The 25,417-nt window shown below is 39.8% G+C and overlaps 1 protein-coding gene across 1 annotated transcript; it reads right to left on the minus strand.

Moving 5' to 3' along the window:
- Window positions 1-870: 870 nt before the first annotated feature.
- On the minus strand, window positions 871-25,312 carry DDX21 (DExD-box helicase 21). Its single transcript, XM_027130071.1, has 15 exons — window positions 25,117-25,312; window positions 22,758-23,207; window positions 21,522-21,597; window positions 20,621-20,799; window positions 18,712-18,829; window positions 16,203-16,388; window positions 14,104-14,249; window positions 13,237-13,386; window positions 12,694-12,855; window positions 10,669-10,788; window positions 9,433-9,506; window positions 7,301-7,460; window positions 6,381-6,515; window positions 4,017-4,061; window positions 871-3,449 (listed from the first exon to the last, which is right to left on the minus strand). The coding sequence occupies exons 1-15, from the start codon at window positions 25,201-25,203 to the stop codon at window positions 3,180-3,182; spliced, it is 2,358 nt and encodes a 785-aa protein (XP_026985872.1). The 5' UTR covers window positions 25,204-25,312; the 3' UTR covers window positions 871-3,179.
- Between the last annotated feature and the right edge of the window lie 105 nt (window positions 25,313-25,417).

Here is a 25,417-nt window from a genome sequence, read left to right on the forward strand (position 1 = left end):
GATGGCACCCTTCATGTTAATATCGTTTTGATAATTGTACTATGATTACGGAAAACATTAACACTGGTGGAAACAGTGTAGAGTATACACAAACTTTCTGTTCTATTTTTGCAACATTTATGTAAGTCTTAAAATTATTTCAAAATAAAATCTTTTCAAGAAATGCCAAGTGACCAATAAATGTAAGATGTTAATCCTCGTTCAATTAAAAGACACAAATGAAAACGATGTATTAGTTTGCACCTAGCAAAGTGACAAAAGGAAGCCAACACCTAATGTTAGTGCTGTGGGGAAACAGGTTCTCTCCTAGGCTTTAGGGTAGGAACGTAAACTGGAACTGCTTTGGAGAGCAACTTGCATCAAAATTTAAAATACATTCACTTTGACCCTGCACTCCTACAAGTGACAATCAGACAAGTACACAAAGATTACACAAAGACATTCATTTTAGGGTTGTTTATAATAATGAGAGATAAAATAACATGCTGATACTGTGAGATACTATGAGATGGCACAGTCATCAAAAGTGGCACAGGGACTTCCCTGGTGGTCCAGTGGTTAAGCCTCTGCATTTCCACTGCAGGGGGCGCCAGTTGGATCCCTGGTCTGATGCCTGGTCGGGGAACTTAAAAAAAAAAGGCACAGATCTGTACTTACAGTAAAGGATGCACATACGGAGGGAAAAGCAATTCACAAAACTGAAGGAATGATTCCAGTTTTGTAAACGAATTCCTGGAAGAGATGCTCACAAATATGTTGGGTATGTGGTGACTTGCTTGTTTTTTCTGTTTGGATTTTTATACCCATCACTTATTATGTTTAAAACAAAAATTTCAAGCTTCAATTTTAGGGAAAAAGTCACCAAAAACATAAATAGTAAATACTAACTTTATTGTGGCATAAAGCTGTATTTTTATACATTAACTCAATTTTACAGTAAAAACACTTTATGTATAACTGTAAAGAAACTGCTGCACAGATAGTTCCAACATAAAAATTGGTATTTTAAAAGTTCACTGAGTTGTGTGATACATAAATTGGAAAATATTTTCTCTGTAGAAAATAGTAAAAATGCTAACATTTCCCAAGCTAGCACAACAAGCCCATTTAAACCGTACAGTAGCTGAATTATACATTTATAAATATGGTTTGAATTCTGGGATCCAGGAGAAACTTTAGCTTCATTTACTAAAACAGCCATGTTGTCCTAAGTTGTGTAAAGTGAAATTCCCATTAATCTTCCCCCTTACTCTTGATTTATGCCTGATTATTTCTTCCTAAAGGACAGGTACACTGTTCTTTTAATCTACGTGATAAAGTAACCCATTCTTACCCAAACTTAAATGTTTTGGTTGTTATTTAAGTATGCTCAGCATCTCAGCAAAACCAGAATTTAATAAAACATGATCCACAAGGCACGAGTTGTTGGTCATCAAATACCTACCTCCCCATGACTCCCTCTGGCTTGATGGGAAACCACGAGAAAGTCAAGTGATAAAATTGTCAAGTGGATCAAGGAACAAAAGCCAAGCGAATTTGAGAACAGAGAAACATCCAGTCAGGATGCAAGGACAGAAATGAAGTCCAAATAGAAAAAGGACGCTGCCTCAAGAATCAAGGAGTTGAGTTGGCTATCTGAGCCCCTTACTGCAAAGGTGACTAAGAACCAGTTGGATATAAAGACCCTGCCAGAGAAACCAGTGCCTAGAAAGATTTCAGTTGTTCAAAATAATTAAATGAAAACAAGACAGGCCATGTATTTGAACTCCTCCTGTCATAGTTTATTTCCTGAGATTCCCAATACAGAATGTCTAGGAATTAAGGCAAGAAGACAATGTTACTCGTAAGCTCCTGCACAAGGTTTCCCAGAAAAATAATACTCGAGACCTCAGAGCAATATCGGGCCAGGGGCTATATTAAGTTCTTCAGTTCCCTCAAAGTAACAACTTAAAAATAACCATATAGAGTTTGTCTTAAAAGGAAGTCTCTAGGTAGCTGCAACCTATCAACAGAGTAGCAGCCGTCTAATAAAAAGAAAGAGATCCTATACGTGGCTATAGGAACTAGGCCTTGAGAAACTAAACTGGATCATTCTACCTAAAATTCCCAGCTTGCCCGTTAGAAGTTAAACTCTAGAAACATTAATGACTCATTAAGTTTTCACCATTAAGAGAATGCTTTATCCCACACCTTCACTTGTTCTTTTCTTTGCTCTCAATACACGTTTCCTTCTTGCATGTGGAATATATTTTCAGTGGGGTTTTTTTGACTCTTCAGCCATGCAGATCTCTGCCCCCTACTCCTTTAGTTCCTCCTTAGTAAATAATGTTAATCTTCCAATAGGAAGTGGACTATGTTATCATCAAGCACCATTTATCCTGTCTCCTTACTTATGAAGAAAGTTACTGGGCCATGCTATACACTTGGAATTCCTTAAGGATACTTGCTTTCTAGTAAAATACTTCCATATGTACATATATATTTTTTAAAAATCTGTGAAGAATTCACTGAAGCATGAATCACCTTATATTGAGAAGCTAATAATGTATCAAAATGCACATAACAATGGCTAATCTATATACTATCGCCTATCAAATGTATCACCGCCTCCAAATCTAGAGCATATGCTGGCATAAACTGTGTTACATCCCAGCTGAGATTGAATCTTGCTTCAAAACATTGCTCAGTGTTAATTCTCAGAAGATACATTATAGGACCATAGGAGTAAATGTTAGACAAGTGGCTGAGGAATACCAATCACAGAACAAAGCCTTGAGTGCTCAAAGTGCTTCTCCAGAAACTGTTGCGTTCCCCCATGGTATTTAGGAAGGACACTATTAAGAGACACCTCTAAGTATAAAGACAGGTCAACTTCACAAGTATCAGCAGATACATGCTTGCTTCTATCTTATAATCTATAGACACTGCATTAGAATATGTACTGAATTCACACACCTTTTCCAAAGGAATACCTGAAACAGAAGTAGCAACAAAGTTATAAATGACAATGATCAGATGAAATAATTTAGATGAAGCCTGTCTCTCTTGAAGAGATGGGGACTGGGCAAGTGGTCAGGAAGGAAATACAATATGCTTTTAACTTTGTTATGAAAAATAATGTTCAGTTTCCTGTTGCTGAACATAGTTCTGTTTTTGCCACATAAATCCTCTACCTCAAATTACTGTCCGAATGCTTTACTAAAATTCCGCTTCTGGCCTTTGTTTTGGAATCTGTTACTTTTGTTGCCACCTCCTGATCGCTGTCCTCTGAAGCTTCTATTTCTTTCCCGCTGTCCCCTGAGACCTCGATTGCCTTCCCGCTGTCCCCTGAAGCTTCTGTTTCCTTCCCGCTGTCCCCTGAAGCTTCGATATCCTTCCCGTGGTCCTTCTAGCTCTGGTTGCTCTGTGGCCACAGAAAGCTGCCAGCGCCGTGAATCATGCCATTTTTCCTGTTGAGAGATGGTTTCGTTTTTACCTGCTCTGATTTTTACTGAATTTGGTTTAAAAAGGCATGAGAAAGATAACATTTTTTCCCTTTTTCTAAAGAAAAACTTGATTGATAACCTAAGTGCTTAAAAGATCACTGGTCAAAAATAAAATAAGTTTCACTATGAGATATACCCTCATCATTTATTCAATTCAATTACTACAGGGTATCCACAGCTGTCAGGTAGTAAACATATAAATATACCACTTGCAAACACATTTCTCACAGCAGTACGGAATAAAGATATAGCAATGTCTATATAAACCCCGTGTAACATACACGGGGTTTGTGAAAAAAGCTGGATATTGTTCACAATGCTGTAGAAAGGAAAAAAGGAAAACAGGCAGGCTGAATAAGAAAAATATTAGTATAAAGAGGGTAGGAGAAAAAAAATACTAAAATATAATTCTTAGTTATTTTTAGTAAAGGGACTAGAGCTATTGTTTCCCTTTCTATTATTCTATATTTTAAATAATAAATATTTTACCGTTTAGATATGTTAACTTCAAAATCTAAGAGAAAAGAATACCTGTACTTCTGTTACTGATGCAGTAGGGATATCAAAGCAAACACCCTAGAAATCAAAACAAATGCCAGTTAATCCACACTTTGACAAGAATTATAAAATGCACCTTAAATGATACTCCAAAAGACCAGGTATTATGTAAAAGAAACAACCCAAACAAACCAGGTATCCATTTTAGATAAACTTTAGACCAAGCCCCAACACATAATACCTCCCCAAAGCACAATAATAAAAAGCCAGGGATATTAAAAAAAACGACTCAAAACTACTTGGAACCGACTAGAGATCATTCTTGGCTTTCACACTGTGCTAATCCTCACAGAGCTATTAGCTACATTTTATAGCTGAGGAAACAGAGGCTTGGAGAGGCTAACTCACTTGTCGAAGGCCCCGCAGCTGGTAAGAGCAGCTTTTAAAAATCTGGTCAGTATGGCTCTTAAATAAAACCTATGGTTTAAAAACATTAAAATACACTGCCTTCTATCAGAAAGACTGAACTAGTAAGGATGACCTAACTAAAAGCAGAAAAATAAATGATCTTGTATTGTTTTCTATGTTTATAATTCAGCCGCCTATGAAAAGAGTTTAAAAATTAAATACTGGGCTTCCCTGGTGGTGCAGTGGTTGAGCACCCGCCTGCCGATGCAGGGGACACGGGTTCGTGCCCCGATCCGGGAAGATCCCACATGTCGCGGACCCGCTGGGCCCGTGAGCCATGGCCACTGAGCCTGTGCGTCCGGAGCCTGTGCTCCGCAACGGGAGAGGCCACAACAGTGAGAGGTCCGCGTATCACAAAAAAACAAAAACAAAACAAACAAACAAAAAAATTAAATACTTTACAGGACACTAGCTTTGATAACAAGCAGTGCCATCGTCTCCAATGAAGTCCGCAATATCTGGTTGGGGAACTAAGATCCTGCAAGTTGCGGGGTGCAGACAAAAAATAAAAAATAAAAAAATCCTGTTTCTTGGCATCCACAAAATAATCAAACTCCCCCCGCAACTGACACAGGCACTCCTCTCCCCTGGCTGTCTTTAATTACAACACTTTGAGGAACATCCCTTCCACCCAACAATTTACCCAATTATAACCACAGGTAGCATCAGGTACTAATGCCATTTGTGGGAATCTTCATTCACATATTTACTAAGTACTCAATACCAGGCACTCATTGCAGTACAGAGACGTCTAGAAAACAGTTTTGGCCCTTGACTCAGCCACCGTGTTCTTGAGGCTCTCAGTCAGTAAGCAAGCACAGCAAGGCAAAATTTACATGAATAAAGCTATGCCTTAAGAACTGTGAAGTATATGTAGAGGCCAGGGGAAGCTCCAAAAAGACTTAAGACCAAGTCATAAAGGATACCATGGAGATAAGAAATACTATATAAACAGTGGATTGAGCATAAGGATGAAAGAAAGCAAGATGTACTTGGCATTGTTGGGAGTGGAGGGCATTGGTGGTGAGGAGACAGATGAAGTTGGTAAGGAGGACAGAAGCCAGCTCATGAAGAAGCTCCATGTGAAAGTTGGGACTTTATCCCATAGATTATGTGGAGTTGCTTAAGGAGGTGAAAAACATAGTCAGACAAGCAATGAGTTGAAGATAAACCTGATATGGTTCACAAGCCAGTAGTTCTCCAAGTATAGTCCATGCACCCCTGGAACCCTGCGATTTTTTTTTTTGGCGGGGGGGGTCCATAAAGTCAAATTTTTTTTTTTTTGCGGCACACGGGCCTCTTCTGTCCTTTTCACTCTCATTAAGGGTAGAGAGGAGTTTACCAGACACTACATTACACGTGATATTGCTCAGATGACTAACAGAAAATGATATTCTTACGCTTTATTAGAATTTCAGTCTTTATTTCTAATACTCTAAATATCAATAGATATAACCCATCTAAACAAAAGCTTTTTGCTATCCCCAACATTTGTTAAGAATGTAAAGAGGTCATAAGACCAAAATGTTTGAGAATTGCTGTGCTAGTCTATGCCATTAACTGAGAACAGGAGTCAGAAGAAAGAACATCAGGCTTGGAAGGCAAGATTTTAAATTCTGAATTCAATTTTGAGTAAGTTTGTATTAAGGTGCTTAATAAACCCAATCTGGGTGGAGATGTCAGGGAAGCAGCTGGATCTTCAAGTCTGGCACTTCATGCAGATGGTTCAGGTTAGAGATACACAGAGGGTAGCTGTCAATGACTAAGTGGTAACTGAGGGTCATGGATGACAATGCCCAGAGAAGACTATATACAGAGTGAAAACACGCAGCATCCCCATAGAACAGGGAGAAGCTACTGTGCAGTGTTTTATTGCCAGCATGAAGCTAACGAACCAAGGCAAAGTCACAAAAGAAGCCCCAGCCTTACCTGCTTTCCTTTGAGAAAGACCATTCCCTTCACTTTGGAATCAATATCCTCACCCAGTTGCTCTTTAAGTTCTTTCCAAGCATAACTAATATTTGGCATTTCTATTGAGCACTGCAAGATCATGGTCACAAAACCCTATGGAAGGAAGGGGAACAAAATTAAAGTCTCAGAAACAAACATAAGTGATAAGCACTTGTCCTCATGTTTCTGAAACATTTATAGGAAAGCTCTTCCTAAAAGCATACCCCTCCCACCCCACCATTTTAGTACAAGTAAAACTGGGGAACTCTGAATAAGATTGGTGGACTGCTAGCGTTGGTATCCAGACTGTGATAGTACACTTTTGCAAAATGTCACCACTGGGGGAAACTGGCAAAGTGTACAAGGAATCTCTCCGTATTAACTCTTAAAACTTTATGTGAACCTACAATTATCTCAAAGATTTCAACTTAAAAAAAAAAAAGAAAAGCATTACCTTCTTAAGTTTCTAGGTATGCTGGCTAAATGTATCATATGCACTTATGTGTCCACATGATTGGGTTTTTTAGGATGAAAAAACTTGACATATAATTCACATACCATAAAATTTGCCATTTTAATGTATACAGTTCAGGGGTTTTTAGTATATTCACAAGATTTGCAATCATCACCACTATCTCAAATTCCAGAACATGTCATTATCCACCCCCCCCCCAACAAATACAAAAACCCACATTCCCGTTAGCAGTCACTGTCATTCCCTCCTCTGAGGAGACACTGCAACCACTAATCTACTTTCTGTCCCTACAGATTTGTGTTTTTACATATATATCTCAACCTTCATGAAAAAGTTAAAACAACTGGAAGTTTCAATGGAACACTTTTGAATCCTGCTCAAACTCTAAATTGTGAAGTGTCAGGAATTTGACAGGGACCCTTACCACATCTGAGTTGATCAAGGAGCGCTGATTGACTGACGTGGCACCTGAAATATGGGCCAGGGCTGCTGCCAGGGCTTCCACGGCTCCCTTCTCCTCGATCAGCTTCTCGGCTGACTGCTTGAAGTGAACAATCGCAGTGGGAGGCACAGAATCCAAAAGCCTGTGGTTTGAGAATATATTTGTTAGGAGAAAGGACAAAAGTGGACAGATTTCATTTTCAAGACAACATCATCTCAAGATAAATCAATATCTTTGAAACCAAATCTTGCATACGTCTAACATCATTTTGATGCAGTGTATAATACTTATTAGCATTTCTTTTGATCATGAATCCTCCCTGTCTATTTTTTAAATAAGCATCTCACATATTTATAATAGTAATTGTGGAAAGCACTCTAAAAATGTTGCTCAGACTCTGGTTCTGAAGCAGAGGATGTAGCTCACCACCTGGAAACATTTGGAAAACAGTCGGAACCTTATTGGTCTCCATAATACCAACGTCACTCACCTCCCAGGAATACACTGCACAACCAGGGATGCTAAACAGCTAAATATCCTTGCAAATCAAAAAATGGGCAGAACACCTAAACAGACACTTCTCCAAAGAAGACATATGCATGGCCAATAGGCACATGAACAAATGCTCAACAATGCCAATTACTAGAGAAATGCAAATCAAAACTACAATGAGGTACCACCTCACAGTGGTCAGAAGGGCCATCATCGAAAAGTCTACATAAACAATAAATGCTGGGGAGGGTGTGGAGAAAAGGGAACCCTCCTACACTGTTCGTGGGAATGTAAATTGGTACAGCCACTGTGGAAAACAGTACAAAGGTTCCTTAAAAAACTAAAAATAGAAGTACCATGTGATAGTTCCCACTGCTGGGCATATATCTGGAGAAAACTCTAATTCAAAAAGATACACGTGGGCTTCCCTGGTGGCGCAGTGGTTGAGAGTCCGCCTGCCGATGCAGGGGACACGGGTTCGTGCCCTGGTCCAGGAAGATCCCACATGCCATGGAGTGGCTGGGCCCGTGAGCCATGGCCACTGAGCCTGCGCGTCCGGAGCCTGTGCTCCGCAACGGGAGAGGGCACAACAGTGAGAGGCCCACGTACCGCAAAAAAAAAAAAAAAAAAAGATACACGCACCCTAACGTTCATAGCAGCACTACTGACAATAGCCAAGAATGGAAGCAACCTAAGTGTCCAGCAACAGATGACTGGATAAAGATGTGGTACATACATACAATGGAATTTTACTCAGCCATAAAGAAGAATGAAATATTGCCATTTGCAGCAACATGGACAGACCCAGAGATTATCATACAAATAAAGTAAGCAACACAAAAACAAATATCATATATCACTTATATGTGGAATCTAAAAAGTAATGCAAATGAACCTATTTACAAAACAGAAATAGACACACAGACATAGAAAACAAACATGGTTACCAAAGGTGAAGGCTGGGGGTGGGGAGTGAGGGGTAGAAGGAATAAATTAGGAGTATGGAATTAACAGATACATACTACTATATATAAAATAAATAAACAACAAAGATTTGCTATATGGCACGGGGAACTATGTTCAATGTCTTGTAATAACCTGTAATGGAAAAGAAATCTGCAAAATTATACACACACACAAACACACACACAAAACTGAATCACTTTGCTACATACCTGAAACTAATACAATATTGTAAATCACTATAGTTCAATAAAAAATAAATATTCTTCAACTTGTAAGACAATTGCACAAAATAAAGAATTTTCTTGCCCCCATGCCAGCAGCACCTCCAACGACACTCTTAATCTAATCCTCACCATCTAGACATTTACCATAACTTTTTCCTACACGATATATAAGGTACAGTTACTTAAAATGCCCAAGACAAACCAAACTACTAATAGTGGTTTCCTCTGGTGAACAGGATTGGGTAGGGATGAGTAGAAACAAGAGTTTTTGTTTTCTAAGCACAGCCTATTTTTTTAACAAGCAGATTATCAATTTTTAAAACAATGAATAAATAAAATAAATTTTAAAAGGCTAAATCTCATTACTACACAAAAACATGTAATAAATAGAGCAAGCACTAAAACAGACCATAGCAGTGGTAGGGAACATACCTGATGGCATCTTTGCTAGAAGCTTTTATTATCTCTGTTGCAGAAGGAACACCTATTCTCTTAAATTTAATTCCCTATAAGAAAATGAACGATAACTTAATGTACAATGAGGCCATCAACTGTTTCCATTGAGATTAGTATTCCCCCAATTTTTTAGTATTTACCAAACATATTTGTTACATACTTAAAAGATAAACTTTTTATCTTAGAAAGGTTTTAAATTTATAGAAAAGTTGCAAAGATAGTATAGAGTTCTTGTCTACCTGCACCTATTACTTTGTTATTACTTTGGTACATTTGTCACAGCTAAGAAACCAACATTGTTACATTACTATTAACTGAACCCCAGAGTTCATTCGAATTTCACTAGTTTTTCTACTAATATCCTTTTCCTATTGATATTCGACCCAGGACACCACATTACATTTAGTCAACATGTCTTCTTAGTCTTCTCTAATCTGTGGTAATTTGTCTTTCCTTGGTTTTCAAGACCTTGATAGTTTTAAGGTGTGCTCGTCAGGTATTCTGTAGAATGTCCCTCAATTTGTGAACATCAGTTTTTTACATCTTTAGACTGCGGTTATGGATTTGGGGGGAAGATGACTGGTTTCGTTGCATACCAGGGGCACCTGCTTATCACTGATGTTGACCATGATCACCTGGCCAGGTAGTGTTCGCCTGCCTTCTGCCCTGGAAAGTCCTCCCCCCTGACCCTACTCCGCTCTTCGTAAGCAAGTCACTAAGTACCGTCCACTGACAGTGAAGCGGGGAGATTAAACTCCACTTCCCAGAGGAGGAAGTACCAGCATAAGAATTTCCTTACAAAATTCTTCTGTAAAAAAAATCAATGTCTTCTTTCCCATTTAAAAATTTATCCTTTTAACATATTCTCATCTTTTTGGTTTTCAAGCAATTCCTATAACCCCCTAAATCTACACTTAAGTATTTCTTGTGCGTTCACAGTGTATCTGAAAACTGAAAACCACCTCTCAAACATAAAAAAGACCTCTTGTCATTATAAATATGAAGACAAAACCACTGTTTTCAAATGCAAAGTATTCAAAATGGGCTGTATATCATAGGACAACATATAAAACACATATCTAACAACAATCTTTCAGTCATGGCCATGTGCTAGAAATAAAAATTTCAAGTTAATAAAAACTGAATAAAGAGACCAAAGACTGACTTTAAAACTCAACGTTTGCTGAGTGAAGGCTTAGAAAATAGTTTTACCGCCTTTTGCTCCACTTGGGCTAACTGATATTCTTCCTTGTGCTGATAAAAGCAGACGCAAATCCCAGTCCTTCCAGCTCTACCTGTTCGTCCAGAACGATGAATGTAGGACTCCACATCCTATTGAAGTAAAATACGTCAGTGACAGCGAACAACAAAGAGAGACATAGACCTGAGTAGCCGAGGCAGAGGCAAGTGTGGTGGTTATAGACCGGGGTTGGGGGAGGCTCCCAAGCACTTTAATTTAAAGAACTGTAGGGGCTTCCCTGGTGGTGCAGTGTTTAAGAATCCGCCTGCCAATGCAGGGGACACGGGTTCGAGCTCTGGTCCGGGAACATCCCACATGCCACGGAGCAACTAAGCCCGTGCGCCACAACTACTAAGCCTGCGCTCTAGAGCCCACAAGCCACAACTACTGAGCCCACATGCCACAACGACTGAAGCCCATGCATCTACAGCCTGTGCTCCACAACATGAGAAACCACCGCAATGAGCAGCCTGCACACCGCAAGGAAGAGTAGCCCCCGCTCGCCGCAACTAGAGAAGAGCCTGTGCGCAGCAACGAAGACCCAACGCAGCCAAAAATAAAATTAATTTATTTATTAAAGAACTATAAAAACATTTTAAAAACCTCTAGAAGAATGGTCCTTATCCTGTGGGTAAATCTGCAAAAAGCATTATCTAAATAGTACTGTCCAACAGAACCATATATGTAATTTTAATAGGCAACTTTCTAGTAATCACACTAAAAAGTTAAAAAAAGTTAACTTTATTATTATTTAACCCAATATATCCAAAAGTTTATCATTTCAGTATGCTATCTCTACAAAACAAGTTATCAATGAAATATTACACGTTCTTTTTCCACAAGTCTTCAAAATCCACTGTGCATGATAGAAAGTTTGAAATTTTTAGAACTCCACTGTATATTTTATACTTACAGCACACACGTCAATTCAGACGAGCTGCCTTTCAAGTGCTGAAGAGTCCCATGTGGCTGTGGCCACCATACTGGACAGCACAGGTACACAGGCTATATAAACAAGTCGATGGCACACACGTACGGGACTTTCTTTACAAGAAACAGTGGCTTCGCAGTAATGTGTTTTTCCATCACTGTGAACATTAATCCTGAGGGATTTGCCAAATTTGGGGGTAATAGCATCTTCACGCTTGAAGTGATGGGAACAAGTTCCTTCAGACTAACTTATATGTAAGTGAAGCATTGTCCACACCATATAAACTATGCTTCAGGGCTCTCTTTGGGCAGTTCCTATCATATACAAACCCAAGCAGTTTTAACTACAGAGGCTGTTAACTACAGGCCTCTTCTCCCTTCTCTGTCCTCTAGCTCACAAGTTTATCTACCCTACCACCACCCCATCTAAGTCTTATCTATCTTCAAAGTCCAGTTCAAAATTGTACTACCCCCACCCATGCAGCCTTTCAGGACTCCCTCTGACTAGAAACTACCTTGCCAACCTCTGGCCACTCACCGCACTTCCCCTCAACTGTCAGTTCTGAGGAGGTTCATTCTATTTATTTATTTATTCAATTTATTTATTCATTCATTTATTTTATTTTTGGCTGCGTTGGGTCTCCGTTGCTGCGCAGGGTTTTCTCTAGTTGTGGCGAGTGGGGGCTACTCTTCACTGTGGTGTGCAGGCTTATTGCTGTGGCTTCTCTTGTTGCACAGCATGGGCTCCAGGCGCACAGGCTTCAGCAGTTGTGGCTCACGGGCTCCAGAGCACAGGCTCAGCAGTTGTGGCGCACGGGCCCAGTTGTTCCATGGCACATGGGATCCTCCCGGACCGGGGCTCGAACCCGTCTCCTGCATTGGCAGGCGGACTTTCAACCACCGTGCCACCAGGAAAGCCCCAAGAGGTTCATTTTAAAATCACCCTTAGCAACATAACACCCAAGAGAAAGCTATTACTAATCATGGGAAAGGAAGAGATACAACTTCCAATTTGTTTTAGCACCCAAAAGAAACAACAAAGTAAAATCTAAGTGTAAAACACTTACCTTTGGTGGAGAACTCTGTACAACCAGATCAACCTCGGGGATGTCTAACCCACGTGCAGCGACATTGGTTGCAACCAAAACTCCAAAATCACCATTTCTAAAACCCTTCAGGGTGATTTCCCTTTGCTTCTGTGGAATGTCTCCGTGTAATGACTGGGCATCCTGCCAAAGAAATAAGCTCATTTAAGAATACCAGATCCTACAATACAGGGACTTTTAAAATCACCAATTAGCCCTATAAAGACATTCATATTTTGGTGACACTTATGCTGAAAATAATACAAAGGGGAAAACGTGCCTTACATGGACAAGCCTCAAATTTCCAACCCTTGGTCATGAAATCAACTGTATCCAACTATACTTACAAGATAAAGAACACCAAACATGAGTGATCAAACCTACTTTGTCAGGGTAACGCTGGGTTTGAGCTACCCTTTCTTCATCTGTGAGATGAGATGGGCAGATCAGATGAGCGCTAAGATGTATACTCTATTAATTGAAAGATGCTTTCTCCCTAAAAGGGAAGAGAGGGGATGGACCAACCTGCCTTATGGACACATTCTGTGACAACTCCTGGGCTTCTTTCTTGGTTTCACAGAAGATGATAGTGCGCCCTTGATAACCACTGTACACTCGGATCACGTCCCCAATAACTGCTGCCCTTTGAGTCCAGTGGCACTTGATAGCCAGATGCTTAGGAAAGAAGGAAAAAAAGATTATTTAGTAAAGCCTAGCTGGAATCTAAAATCACCTGCTCAACCCTAATGATACTAGAGGCAATTGTTTAAGCCTGACTAGAGCAAACTTCTGCCACCACTGTTTAGAGGAAAAAACTAAACCACTAAAGAAGAGAGCCCTTCCCCTTTCTCCAAAGAGCATCTGGCTTCTTTATCCATTTTCTGACCTAATACAGGTAATGTAGGAAAAGAAATACCATTCCCTAGATTGCTATAGGAAACCAAATAACTGACAGGAGAAAAGCCTCTGTGTTTTGTCCTTTCATCCACTTAAAAATGCAGTCAGTAGTCAGTTTCCGTACAGGTCTATTCCTTGGGTGCAACGAATTCATCTAGGTACCAGACCCTAAGATAAAAACAGCTTCAACATAAACACTAGGATTCTCTACTGCCCTCTAGTGCATAAACTCTAGGTGTAATGTCACTCTGCTTACTAATTCAGACAGCTTTAGGTTCCAAAAGATTCTGCAATCAGGCCACCAGATGATGAAATTTAGAAAACACAGATACCATATACAATTCAAATAGAAATATAACTTCACATGGCTTTTGACATGGATTTAGTATTTATTTGGAAAAGAAGTTTGTTTTTGCCAGTCTTAATACTATCCAACAGGTAAAAAAAATTATATACAATTTATTACTAATGCCAGCAACTGAATGAATCATTTACCTCTACAGTTATTGCCGTTTTCTGGGTCTTTTTACCAATCAGGTCCACTTGTTCATATGTAGATTTCATGTATTTCTTAGCAACATTATAAACCCAATGAGGGCAAGTTGCAGAAAAAAGCAATGTTTGGGGATTGTCTTCTGAATCTTTGCGGGAAAAAAAAAAAGTCAGTATGAGTAAGTCCAACAAGCCTACACAGTATTTCACCTCACCCAATTCTTCCAGGGTCCGTCAGCATTCTACAGAAAACACCTGAGGCCAAGCGAGGCATCGAGGACACAAAAATGGAAGACACGGGCTTCCCTGGTGGCACAGTGGTTAAGAATCTGCCTGCCAATGCAGGGGACATGGGTCAGATCCCTGGTCCGGGAAGATCCCACATGCCGCGGAGCAACCAAGCCCATGCACCACAACTACTGAGCCTGTGCTCTAGAGCCCACGAGCCACAACTACTGAGCCCACATGTCACAACTACTGAAGCCCGTGTGCCTAGAGCCCGTGCTCTACAAGAGAAGCCACTGCAATGAGAAGCCGCGAACCACAATGAAGAGTAGCCCCCGCTCGCCATAACTAGAGAAAGCCCACACACAGCAACGAAGACCCAACACAGCCAAAAATAAATTAATTAATTTAAAAAAAAAAAAAGCAAAACAGGGAAGTACCCAATGGACAAAGAAATGCTGCCTAAATAACTTATGTAAAGGATCCTTGAAATACTTAGAGTACTTTCAAGTTGTTTTGCTTTCTAACCATTGGCCTATATGAACCACGAGGGAAATCTGTCCTTTATAATGAGACCTACTAAGTGGAAAACAATTAATCAAGCCCAGTAACCAACCAACTTAAATCACTAAATAAATAATCTATAATAAACACCAGAACAGATTTTCTATTCATCTATACTCCCTAGCATTTCCAGAACAGATTTTCTAGTCATCTATACTCCCTAGCATTTCCTCAACACTTTAAGGTTAGAATTCTAGTCTATTCATCCTTTGAGGTCAGGTACTAAAAATAGGTCCCCAACCCCAATTTTTTTTAGTTTGCTCTTAGACTACCATTGCATTTTCATATATTTCAAATGGCAGCGTAACTGACAGAACCCTTCTGGAGAGTACGCTGACAAAGTATATTGAAGAACATGAACTATTTATACCTTTCAATTCAGTCATTTCAATTCTGGAAATCTATCTTTAAGAACTGATGCCAAATACTTATTTTCTTTTGTTTTTTTATAAATTTATTTTTTATTTCTATTTTTGGCTGCGTTGGGTCTTCGTTGCTGTGTGCGGGCTTCCTCTGGTTGCAGCGAGCAGGGGCTACTCTTCGTTGTGGTGTGCGGGCTTCTCATTGCAGTGGCTTCTCTTGTTGTGGAGCACGGGCTCTAGGTGCGCAGGCTTCAGTAGTTGTGGCACATGGGCTCAGTAGTTGTGGCACGCAAGCTCTAGAGCGCAGAATCAGTAGTTGTGGCGCACGGGTTTAGCTGCTCCACAGCATATGGGCTCTTCCTGAGCCAGGGCTCGAACCCGTGTCCCCTGCATTGGCAGGTGGATTCTTAACCACTGCACCACCAGGGAAGCCCCCAAATACTGATGTTTGAAGAAAGCTGTCTACATAAAAATGTCTGCAAGCAGATTTATATTATGTAAAACTTAAAATATATAGATGGATTAAATCATGGCACAAACAGTTCAGAGTTTTATATGTACAGTAAGATTACAATTAACACACACATACACACAATACCGCAAATCGGGAAGAAATAAACCAAAAGCAAAGTATACCAAGCTGGTTTCTTTTATTTTCCCTATTGTAATTATGTGCAATTGATGGGAAAAAAAAATTTTTTTTGTCTGCGCTGAGCGGCATATGGGATCTTAGTTCCCCGACCAGGGATCAAACCCATGTCCCCTGCATTGGAAGCACAGTCTTAACCACTGGACCACCACGGGAGTCCCGGACATTTTTTTTAATTTAAGTTTTCCTGAATAAAATAAGCCACCTGCCAACTTTTCTAAGGCTTCATTTAACTTTCAGGAGATAGTTAATCACCACCCTTCCTCCAATCCCTTATACCAGTTCTTGAATGTGGAGTTTACCTTTCTTGTATGCCACACATAAAATCTCTTCCACTTGATCAGCAAAGCCCATGTCCAACATCTGGTCAACTTCATCCAGGACAACATGCTTAAGTTTGGTGAGCTCTAGCTTGCCATTCTGCAGGTGGTCTTTGATACGACCTGGTGTCCCAACCAGGATATCAATCCCATTCCGCATGCGTTCAACTATAAGAACACCAATGATAAAATATTATGGATTTTTAATTCCTTTTATTAATCTGGGATACCAAATTAGATACATTTTTATTCTAAAATATTTATTAACTACATACAAGGTAATATGTTAACTACTGAAGATAAAGACGCTCGAGACACTCCTTGACCTACTGGGGAAACATGTTAAGAAGTGACAGTCCAGTGTATTACATGACAAAACAGAAAAATGCACCAATGGGGGATGGTAGCACCAGGAAAGAAATGATTTCCTTTGCTGGAGGAAGGTATCAAGATTTCACAAAGTGAAAATAAGAATCTTAAAAGAAATGGGAACTTTCTATAAGGTAAGCAGGTATAGGGAGAATGACAAGATAGAAGGGCAAATATTCCAAGAAGGTACAGAGATGTTCAGAAAAATGGAGTTCAATATAACTAGGATGAGATGGTAATGATGCAACTTTCTATTGGGTTGCTACTGCAGTAAAGAAGCCTACTGCTAGGGAGGATTCCTGGACTGAATGTCAATATTATGACATAGTGTGAGTGTGTTTCGTGTTTGGTAATTGCAATCACTGTTGCTTTTGTTGTGGTCACATTTACAATGCTTGGTGTCAGTTTATTTATCTCTTGTAAAAGTAAAATACAGTGTGTGTGTGTGTGTGTGTGTGAGAGAGAGAGAGAGAGTTGTGAGCAAAAAAAAAAAGTTTGTTTGTATAAGGATTACAATTTAAGTATAAATTAGAACAATTTAAATCAGGGGACCTAATTACTGCTCCTTACCATAAAAAAAAATGGAATCGGTTAAAAGTTAAAAAGAAATTATTGTTTCCAGACCTATGTAGTATATGGAGCAGAAAGAACAAATGGAATAGTAACTTTATATATTATTATAAAACCTAAGAATAAAAAGGAAATAGCCTGTTCACCACATACTGGATTTAACAAGAAAAGGCAAGAATAAAGCAAGTAATACTTTGACGCACCATGAGCTACATTTTTAAATAATATACACGTTTTTATAATAAAAGTTTTTTATAAAAAAAAAAAGAGATCTACTGCTAGGCACTCTACGTACCCAGTTTCATCCTCACAACACCATTGCAGGGTGAGTTTAGCAACCCTACTTTATACATAAACAAACTAAAGTGCAAAAAAATCAAGCAACTTGAACTGAAAAATCAGTTACTCTGTGAGCAGAGTTTAGATTCACACCCAGGCCGTCCTGATGCCAAAGCCTATGTTAGTTCCACCAAAGGTGAAAAGAGACAATCACAAGCTTTCTGTGCCAATATTAAGACTTATATTTTTATCTTTTCATATTATTTTTTAATTTTTATTTTATATTGGAGTATAGTTGATTTACAATGTTGTTTTAGTATCAGGTATACAGCAAAGTGATTCAGTTATACATATACATATATCTATTCTTTTTCAGATTCTTTTCCCATGTAGGTTATTATAGAGTATTGAGTAGAGTTCCCTGTGCTATACAGTAGGTCCTTGTTGATTATCTATTTTATATATAGTAGTGTGGACATGTTAATCCCAATCTCCTGATTTATTCACCCCCCTACCCTTCCCCTTTGGAAACCATAAGTTTGTTTTCTATGTCTGGGAGTATGTTTCTGTTTTGTAAATAAGTTCATTTGTATCATTTTTTAAGATTCCATATATAAGTGATATCATGTGATATTTGTCTTTGTCTGTCTTACTTCACTTAGTATGATAATCTCTAGTTGCATCCATGTTGCTGCAAACGGCATTCTTTCTTTTTTATGGCTGAGTAATATTCCACTGTATATATCCACATCTTCTTTACCCATTTATCTGTCCAATGCTAAGACTTCTAAAATGCTTAAATCCCTTCCCAAATTACATATCTAATCTACAAAATAAAGCTTCAAGGTCTTGAACTGGGAAGTAATGGAATACTACAGCAGGGGCTACAAGATTTGGCCCTCAGGACCAGAAAAAAGAAAGCCTGTCTACAGTAAAAAGAGGCAGAGACCCAAGGTCCCTGACAGGGAAAAATAACCTTGAATTCTGACTTTCTAGTTCCTAGACTCTGTCCTCTTGGGCTCAGTAAAGTACCACTGCAGCCTTTAGATAAACACAGATAAATAATACAAAAGTCCTAAGAACCACGTACAGGATTTGTTACATCATCATGCAGGACCATGTGCTTGACCATCTTTACACAATAATGACAAAAGAAAACCACCATAAATGACTAGATCAGGTAGGTAAAGCCAGACGTCAAGGTCAGAAGAAATCCAATCAGGGCACCCAACAGGAGATGGCATTTTCCTTCCCTCACATTGGATTTACTTACTTTGTCCTCCGTAGGGAGTTCCACCGTAAAAACAAGCCACTGCCAGTTTTTTTGTGATGTCACTGAAATCTCTGCTTACTTGACCTGCCAACTCCCTTGTGGGTGTAAGAACCAGTACCTGAAAAGGAAAAACTAATAATGGAATCCAAAGTATTATGCAGTATTTGTTTCTTAACAAATCTGGAATGCACCAGGAGGTTCAACTTATCCTAATAATTATTTTCAAAACATCTATTATGTGCGTTGCAATACACTGTGGTGTGGGAGAATAGTAAATATAATATGGTTTCCGACAAATCTACCCACTAGAAAAGCTTGTGATCTTACCAATCAAAAGAGAAACAGGTACTCCAATTTATGGTGCTCTAGGATGGTTGCACACAGCAAGCTGGAGGAACTGGGGTAAGTTTCATGGAGCTACTAGTACTTAAGGAACAGCATTCCAGGAAAAGAACAACTTGAGCAAGGAGTAATACTGCTGATGATAATATCAGCTAATATTTGAGCTTTTATTATGTGTCAGGAGCTACTAAATGCTTAATATGCATTATTTTTATTTCTCACAATGAAGTTACCTACAACTGCACTGTACAATTGTATTATAATATCTACAATAACATACAACAGATCTCTAAAACCAAAAGGCAAGCCTGGATTTAAATTCAGGTAGCCAGGCTACAAAACCTGGAGTCTGAACCTCTGCACTACACTGAATCTGAAGTAGAATGGAAGTCAGAAGAGTAAGGCAGGCCAACATGGTGAGGGGCTTTGAATCCTACAGCAGTTAACAGGACACACGACACAACCACTACAGGTCCTCAAATAGGCTAACAGCATGAAACAAATATGATTTAAGAACAACTTTGTAGGGGCTTCCCTGGTGGCACAGAGGTTAAGAATCTGCCTGCCAATGCAGGGTACACGGGCTTGAGTCCTGGTCCGGGAAGATCCCACATGCCGCGGAGGAACTAAGCCCGTGCGCCACAACAACCAAGCCTGCGTTCTAGAGCCCGCGAGCCACAACTACCGAGCCCACATGCCACAACTACTGAAGCCTGCGTGTCTGGAGCCCGTGCTCCGCAACAAGAGAAGCCACCGAAATGGGAAGCCCACGCACCACAACGAAGAGTAGCCCCTGCTCACTGCAACTAAAGAAAGCCCGCGTGCAGCAACGAAGACCCAACGCAGCCAAAAAATAAAAAATAAATAAAAATAAATAATAAAAAAAAGAACTTAGTATAACCATCCAACAGATATTTACTGAACATCCACTATGTGCCAGGCACTATTCCAGGTGCTAGAATAATTCGTTTGTTTACTGCTGTTGTAACTGTGGATTAATACAACAGTAAACAAATCAATTAATTAGGAGGGAGCATGGACACTGGAAAGCCAATAAATGAGATGAGACCAGAAAGTTAGGTGAAAGAACCCAAAGCCAAGGTGACAACACAGGCATTTCAGTGAGGTTAAGGTTTGTCAAATGCCAGCTTCTCCAGAAATGAGCTCAATGAGCACCATCCTGATCACAGGGCCTGGCCTCTTCACCTCTGATACCCCTCCTATTCAGGCATCTCTATTAAAAATGCTTTCTCCATTTTAGGCAAAACCTGACCAAACCTGTGAGCCCCAGGGACATCTAAGAGTCTGAAAGAAATATGCAAGCTTAAATAATACAGGTGATCACAACCATGGGGGCAGATTACAATATTTAAATATATAAGGTTTGTAGTCAACAGTCTTAAAAGAATTATCCTGGTTTACCTTCAGATAAAGATCTCCAATAAATACCAGAAAAAGGCCTTAAGGAGAACCCAATAAAAAACAATAGGGTATGTAAATGATGCTCAAGCAATGTCTCTTCCTGTGCAGACTTGGAACCCCTAAGGACTGCATTAAAGATACTTACCTGAGGGGCACGGCCTCTCTTCCGGTCTTGCAGTTCTCCCTGAAGTTTCTCAACCAAAGGGATAGCAAAGGAGAATGTCTTCCCAGTTCCTGTCCGTGCCTGCGCAATCAAGTCCTTCCCACTATAGACGTGGTGAAACGTCTTTGCTTGTATAGGAAACAGGAAGGTCACCCCACGGGCTGTGAACAAATGAACCATGTTATTTGACACTGCAATTCTTAAAAGTCCCAGCCATACTGGAGAATGAAAGCATAGCCACGCTTCTGGTCCTGCAGAATTATGGAATTCTACATTCTGGTCACATCTATAAAGTCAAGTTCAAATATATTCTGGCAAGAATCTGCTTGAATAAAAGATATCAATAAACTTTAAAGCACCAAATTATAGTAAATACTTATCTTGAGAGATTAAGCCCCTTGTCACAAAATCTCATCCAAAGGCCAGTATAAGCCTGAAAATCAGGTGTTTTGCTGTCTGACTGCCACACCTGATTCAGAAAACACCTAAGTTGGGCATCTGTGACTTCCTACCTGGTTCACAGGCACTATGCTAAGATGAGTTCTGAGTCAGGCTGGTATCATTAACCTAGAGATGCCTCAAGAAGTAGAAGAAGGTAAAAAAGAAAACACCAACATAGTATCCATTGTTTACTTTCACCAGCACGATCAGTCATTACACTTCTGAATATATATATTGTATTGAATAAATTTTAATCACTCGTTTAAGAGGTACCAAAGGCCATCACTAGTTTAGTCCTATACCAAATATACAGATCTACTTCATTATATGGTCGCCTATATCATCCTCCAATAAGAACATGTGCCAGTTCATCTCAACAAAAACAGTGGAGTGCTTCCAAATAATATGTTCTAACATTATTCAATATTTCCAAGAACATTACCTTTGAGAAGTTTAATAGTTTCTTCAGATATGGGAAAATTAGAAAAAGCTCCTTCTTTTTGCTCCACAGTTATTTCCTGTCAAATAAAGAGCCACAGAAAGAAATCAGTAACTTTACCCCTACAAGCTAAATACAGAAAGCCTTCTAAGAAAAACTATTCCAAAACATCTCTTCTAAATCAACCAAAAAGACACAAAAACTTTGGTAGGTAAATCAAGATTTGAAATGGAAATAGATCATAGTAATAGGTAAAACCCTAACAAAAGAAAAGTTTGTAGCAAATATATACAGCACATATATACCATGTGTAGCTAGTGAAAGCAGATTCAGTCTCCACTAAGAACTTTTCCACAATCATTCCAAATGAACAATACACTGTTGAACAGGTTATTAACCCCTTCCCATAGCAGCATCTTTCATATATACATCCATAGAAAATAAGGAACAAACATTTATGACAAAATGATCACATTGGCACTATTTGATTATAAACAATTTGAATGCCCAACAAAAGAATAATTAAGTGAATTTCTGAACATTTATATGGTGTATTATGTAACCATTTAAAATATTTAAAAGTGGAAAAAATGCCTATATAAAAATATAGGCAAGATAGGAAAAGGCAAACTACAATATTGCATATAGTACAATCATAATCAGATTTTTAAAAAGCTGTATATATTGTTTATAATCAGGAAAAATTTTTTAATGCTGATCATGACCTACAGCAAAGAGAAAATTATTAGATTTAGGATTTTTCTTTGATGACTGAGTTTCTTAAAGATAGCAGTATTAGCTTCCAAAGGGACATTTAAGTATCTTATTCAACTCAAGTTAGTTTATGGCCTATACAAAAAGACTTATGCAATCAAGCAAACACCTTTTCAGTGGTTCCACTTAATCATGATTTATTAGGTGAAACCCCTCAGAGGGAAACTGGAGCATATTTGCATAACCAGATCCCTCCTGTTGATTTCTGACTTGCAAATAAGCAGACCATGTGTGGAGAGAAGACTTTCTCAAAACTTAAACAGATCTGCTCAGTTGCAAAGGAGGCATTCTAACACTGCAGTTTTTAAGATGAAGTCTCACCCTGCAGCTCAAGGGACCCCCCCCCATGAAGTGCTGACACATCAAATTTCCTCCCATTATTAAATAATTCATTTAATAATTACGTACTTATTTACCTGAAACAACATCGAAAGATACATTCTACATATTAAAATGCCACTTTACCTGCTCTAACTCACTGTTACTTTCTTCACTGGCAGCTTCCTTGGAGTCGGAGCCAGGTCCAGAATGAGGGAATCCATTCTTCAGGTTGGGGCTTTTCTCTCCAATTTCTCCATTCATTTCTTTTTCTTTCTTCATCTTCTTGGACTTAGGCGCACCCAAGTCATTCTCAGAAGGCTCCTCATTTTTTATTAGTTTTTTGGTTTTAGGAGAAACAACTGTCTTTTCACGGGGCTCCTTTGATTTTTTCGCACTTTTGGTCTTAGGAGAAATAATGTCATCTTGAGATGGCTCCTCTTTCTTTTTTGCCTTTTTGGATTTAGGAGAACTCATGTCAGCCTCAAAAGGCCCTGCTTTCTTTTTAACCTTTTTAGCTTTGGGAGAAATCGTTTCGTCCTTTTCTTCTGCTGCCTCTTCAGTCTTATTAGATTTTGGCTTCTCTTTTTTACCTTTCTAAAAAATTAATAAAGACAATACAAACAATGAACAAAACATTGATACATTTGTATAATATATCGATTCTGCATTAATTCAAGATCACATAATTATGAAGAATACAATTTGGGGGCATTTTTCAACATGTGTACTTTCATCTTGAAATAAGGCAAAAATCAAACGGTATGTTTTTTAATACCATTTCTTGGCTATATGGAAAGAATATATCAATGACTTCATTAGCTTGGAAAAAAACGCGCTTCTTGGTAACTATTCAATTCATGGTGGTCGAACAAGTTGTAAAGTCAATTTTTCATATGGGACTTGGAGTGGCTCACGGGATGCTCCAACATATTGTAAACTACACACACTATATAGGAAGTGATCAAGAACAATTTAACTTAATTCTGGTAGAGTAATAAGACCATGTATACCCACAGACGGATGGTGTTAAGCAGATTTCTTTCTCTGCTAGAATTCCTCTACAAGTAAGACAGGAATTCATAGTATCTGCCTTGCTAATCTCACAAACGCACATAAATTTACATAAAGACATGTTATGAACCAAAAAGTTATAAAAACCCACAGTCTATCACCCCATGTGTAAAAAAGGTGTACCTAATTTACAGGGAAAATCAAAGAGCACAAGTTACAAGAAAACGGAATGGGTGAAACCTCAAAACCAAACCAGATTACAGCTCCTACTTGAAATGTCTGACCCTCTCCAATTTTTCGTATTTCTGAAAACTTAATATTACTGAAAACGTGTTTTACCCTCTGTTAAGACCTCTGTGGCAGAGCCTCAGGCCAGTTCCTGAAGTATGGGGACTGTTACATTGAGCTACTATTACTGTCTGCCTCCATGAAACTTCAGGCCTGGCCTCTGCTCTTAAATCATGGATGAACGATAATCTCTCCCATATGACCCATCCTTCAGACATCTGAAAACCAATCTGGTCCACCCCATCCCAAGACTTCAATTCTTTCATCCCTTGGTTCCACCAATCAGTGGATTTCCAATCCCGGTGGTCTTCTTTGGAATACAATGGAGTTTGTTGGTCATGTCCCTTCTAATTTCAGCATCTCACAACAGGACACGCTGACTAATGCAAGGCAGGTAAAACCAAGACCACTTCTTCCCCACCTGTGGGGACAAGTCTGAGCTACCTCGGCTTCCTACAACAGCAAAATATTCCTTGCCAGAAACAGCAAGGAAAGAAAATTCTAAGTCACGTACAACACAAGTTCTGGGACAATCTTTGTTCTCACTGACCTTATCTCAGAACAGACTCAGTCACAAATTAAATCGCTATCTAAGGAAGTAACAGCAAGGAGGCAGACAGCTATCGAGGTAACTTAAGACTTCCGCACACTGGCGGCCTATATAAAAAATATGGTGCGCAGTTATCACCACAACATGTCTACATTTCCACGGGAAATATGGCCAATAAACCTTAAGAGCAATTGAACTACTTTATCGTCTAAGGGTCGCTTCCCAGAAAACTGTACTCCCACTACTAGGGTAAAAAAAATGTCACCGCGGACGCCGCCCACGTGTGCGGATGGCTTTATGGTCTCGCCAGTTTAGTCGAAAGCCGGTAGGTCTGAGTCTGGGCCAAAACGTGGGGCCTAACCATGACCGTCCTACTCTGTGCACCGGGTGCGGGACGCCCAGACTCAGGGACCACGTGGGACACCCGGCCCGCTCTCCAGTTCCGATCCGCCCCGACCTCTGGGCAGCGCGCCCACCGCCCGCGGAGAGCACCGACCACCCCCGGACGCCCCTTGGCCGAAACTCACGCGGGTCTCGGGACTAGCCGGGTTCGCGCGGCGCGCCACGCGCCCCCAGCCCGGGCCCCTCCTCTTAGCGGCCGTCCCCCCCCTCCGTGTCCTGTCTTGCCCCAAGTCTCTCGGCCCCCGGCGGTACCTTCTCATTTCGCTTTCGCGGCATCTCCACTTTCGCCATGGCCGTGTCCGACTCCAAATCCGCTTCACTAAGAAGTTTCCCCGGCATCACTCAGGACAAGCAGAACAGGCCGACCGCTTTCGTCTACCGCGTGGAAAGGAAGAAAATGCCCAGCTTTCTCTTTAGCCCACCCAGCTTTCGTCACTTCCGGCAGCAAAGCGTATCCTGCGGAAGCGGAAAGTGCCGAGAGGCTGGGGCGCACGTGGTAGTTCCAGAGCAGCTGCCACTCTAGGTGGCTGGACTCACTGAATTAGCCGAGTAA

This window comes from Aethalodelphis obliquidens, unplaced genomic scaffold (genome assembly GCF_003676395.1).
Source record: "Aethalodelphis obliquidens isolate GAN/ISIS:26980383/991018 unplaced genomic scaffold, ASM367639v1 scaffold37, whole genome shotgun sequence".
NCBI lineage: Eukaryota > Metazoa > Chordata > Mammalia > Artiodactyla > Delphinidae > Aethalodelphis > Aethalodelphis obliquidens.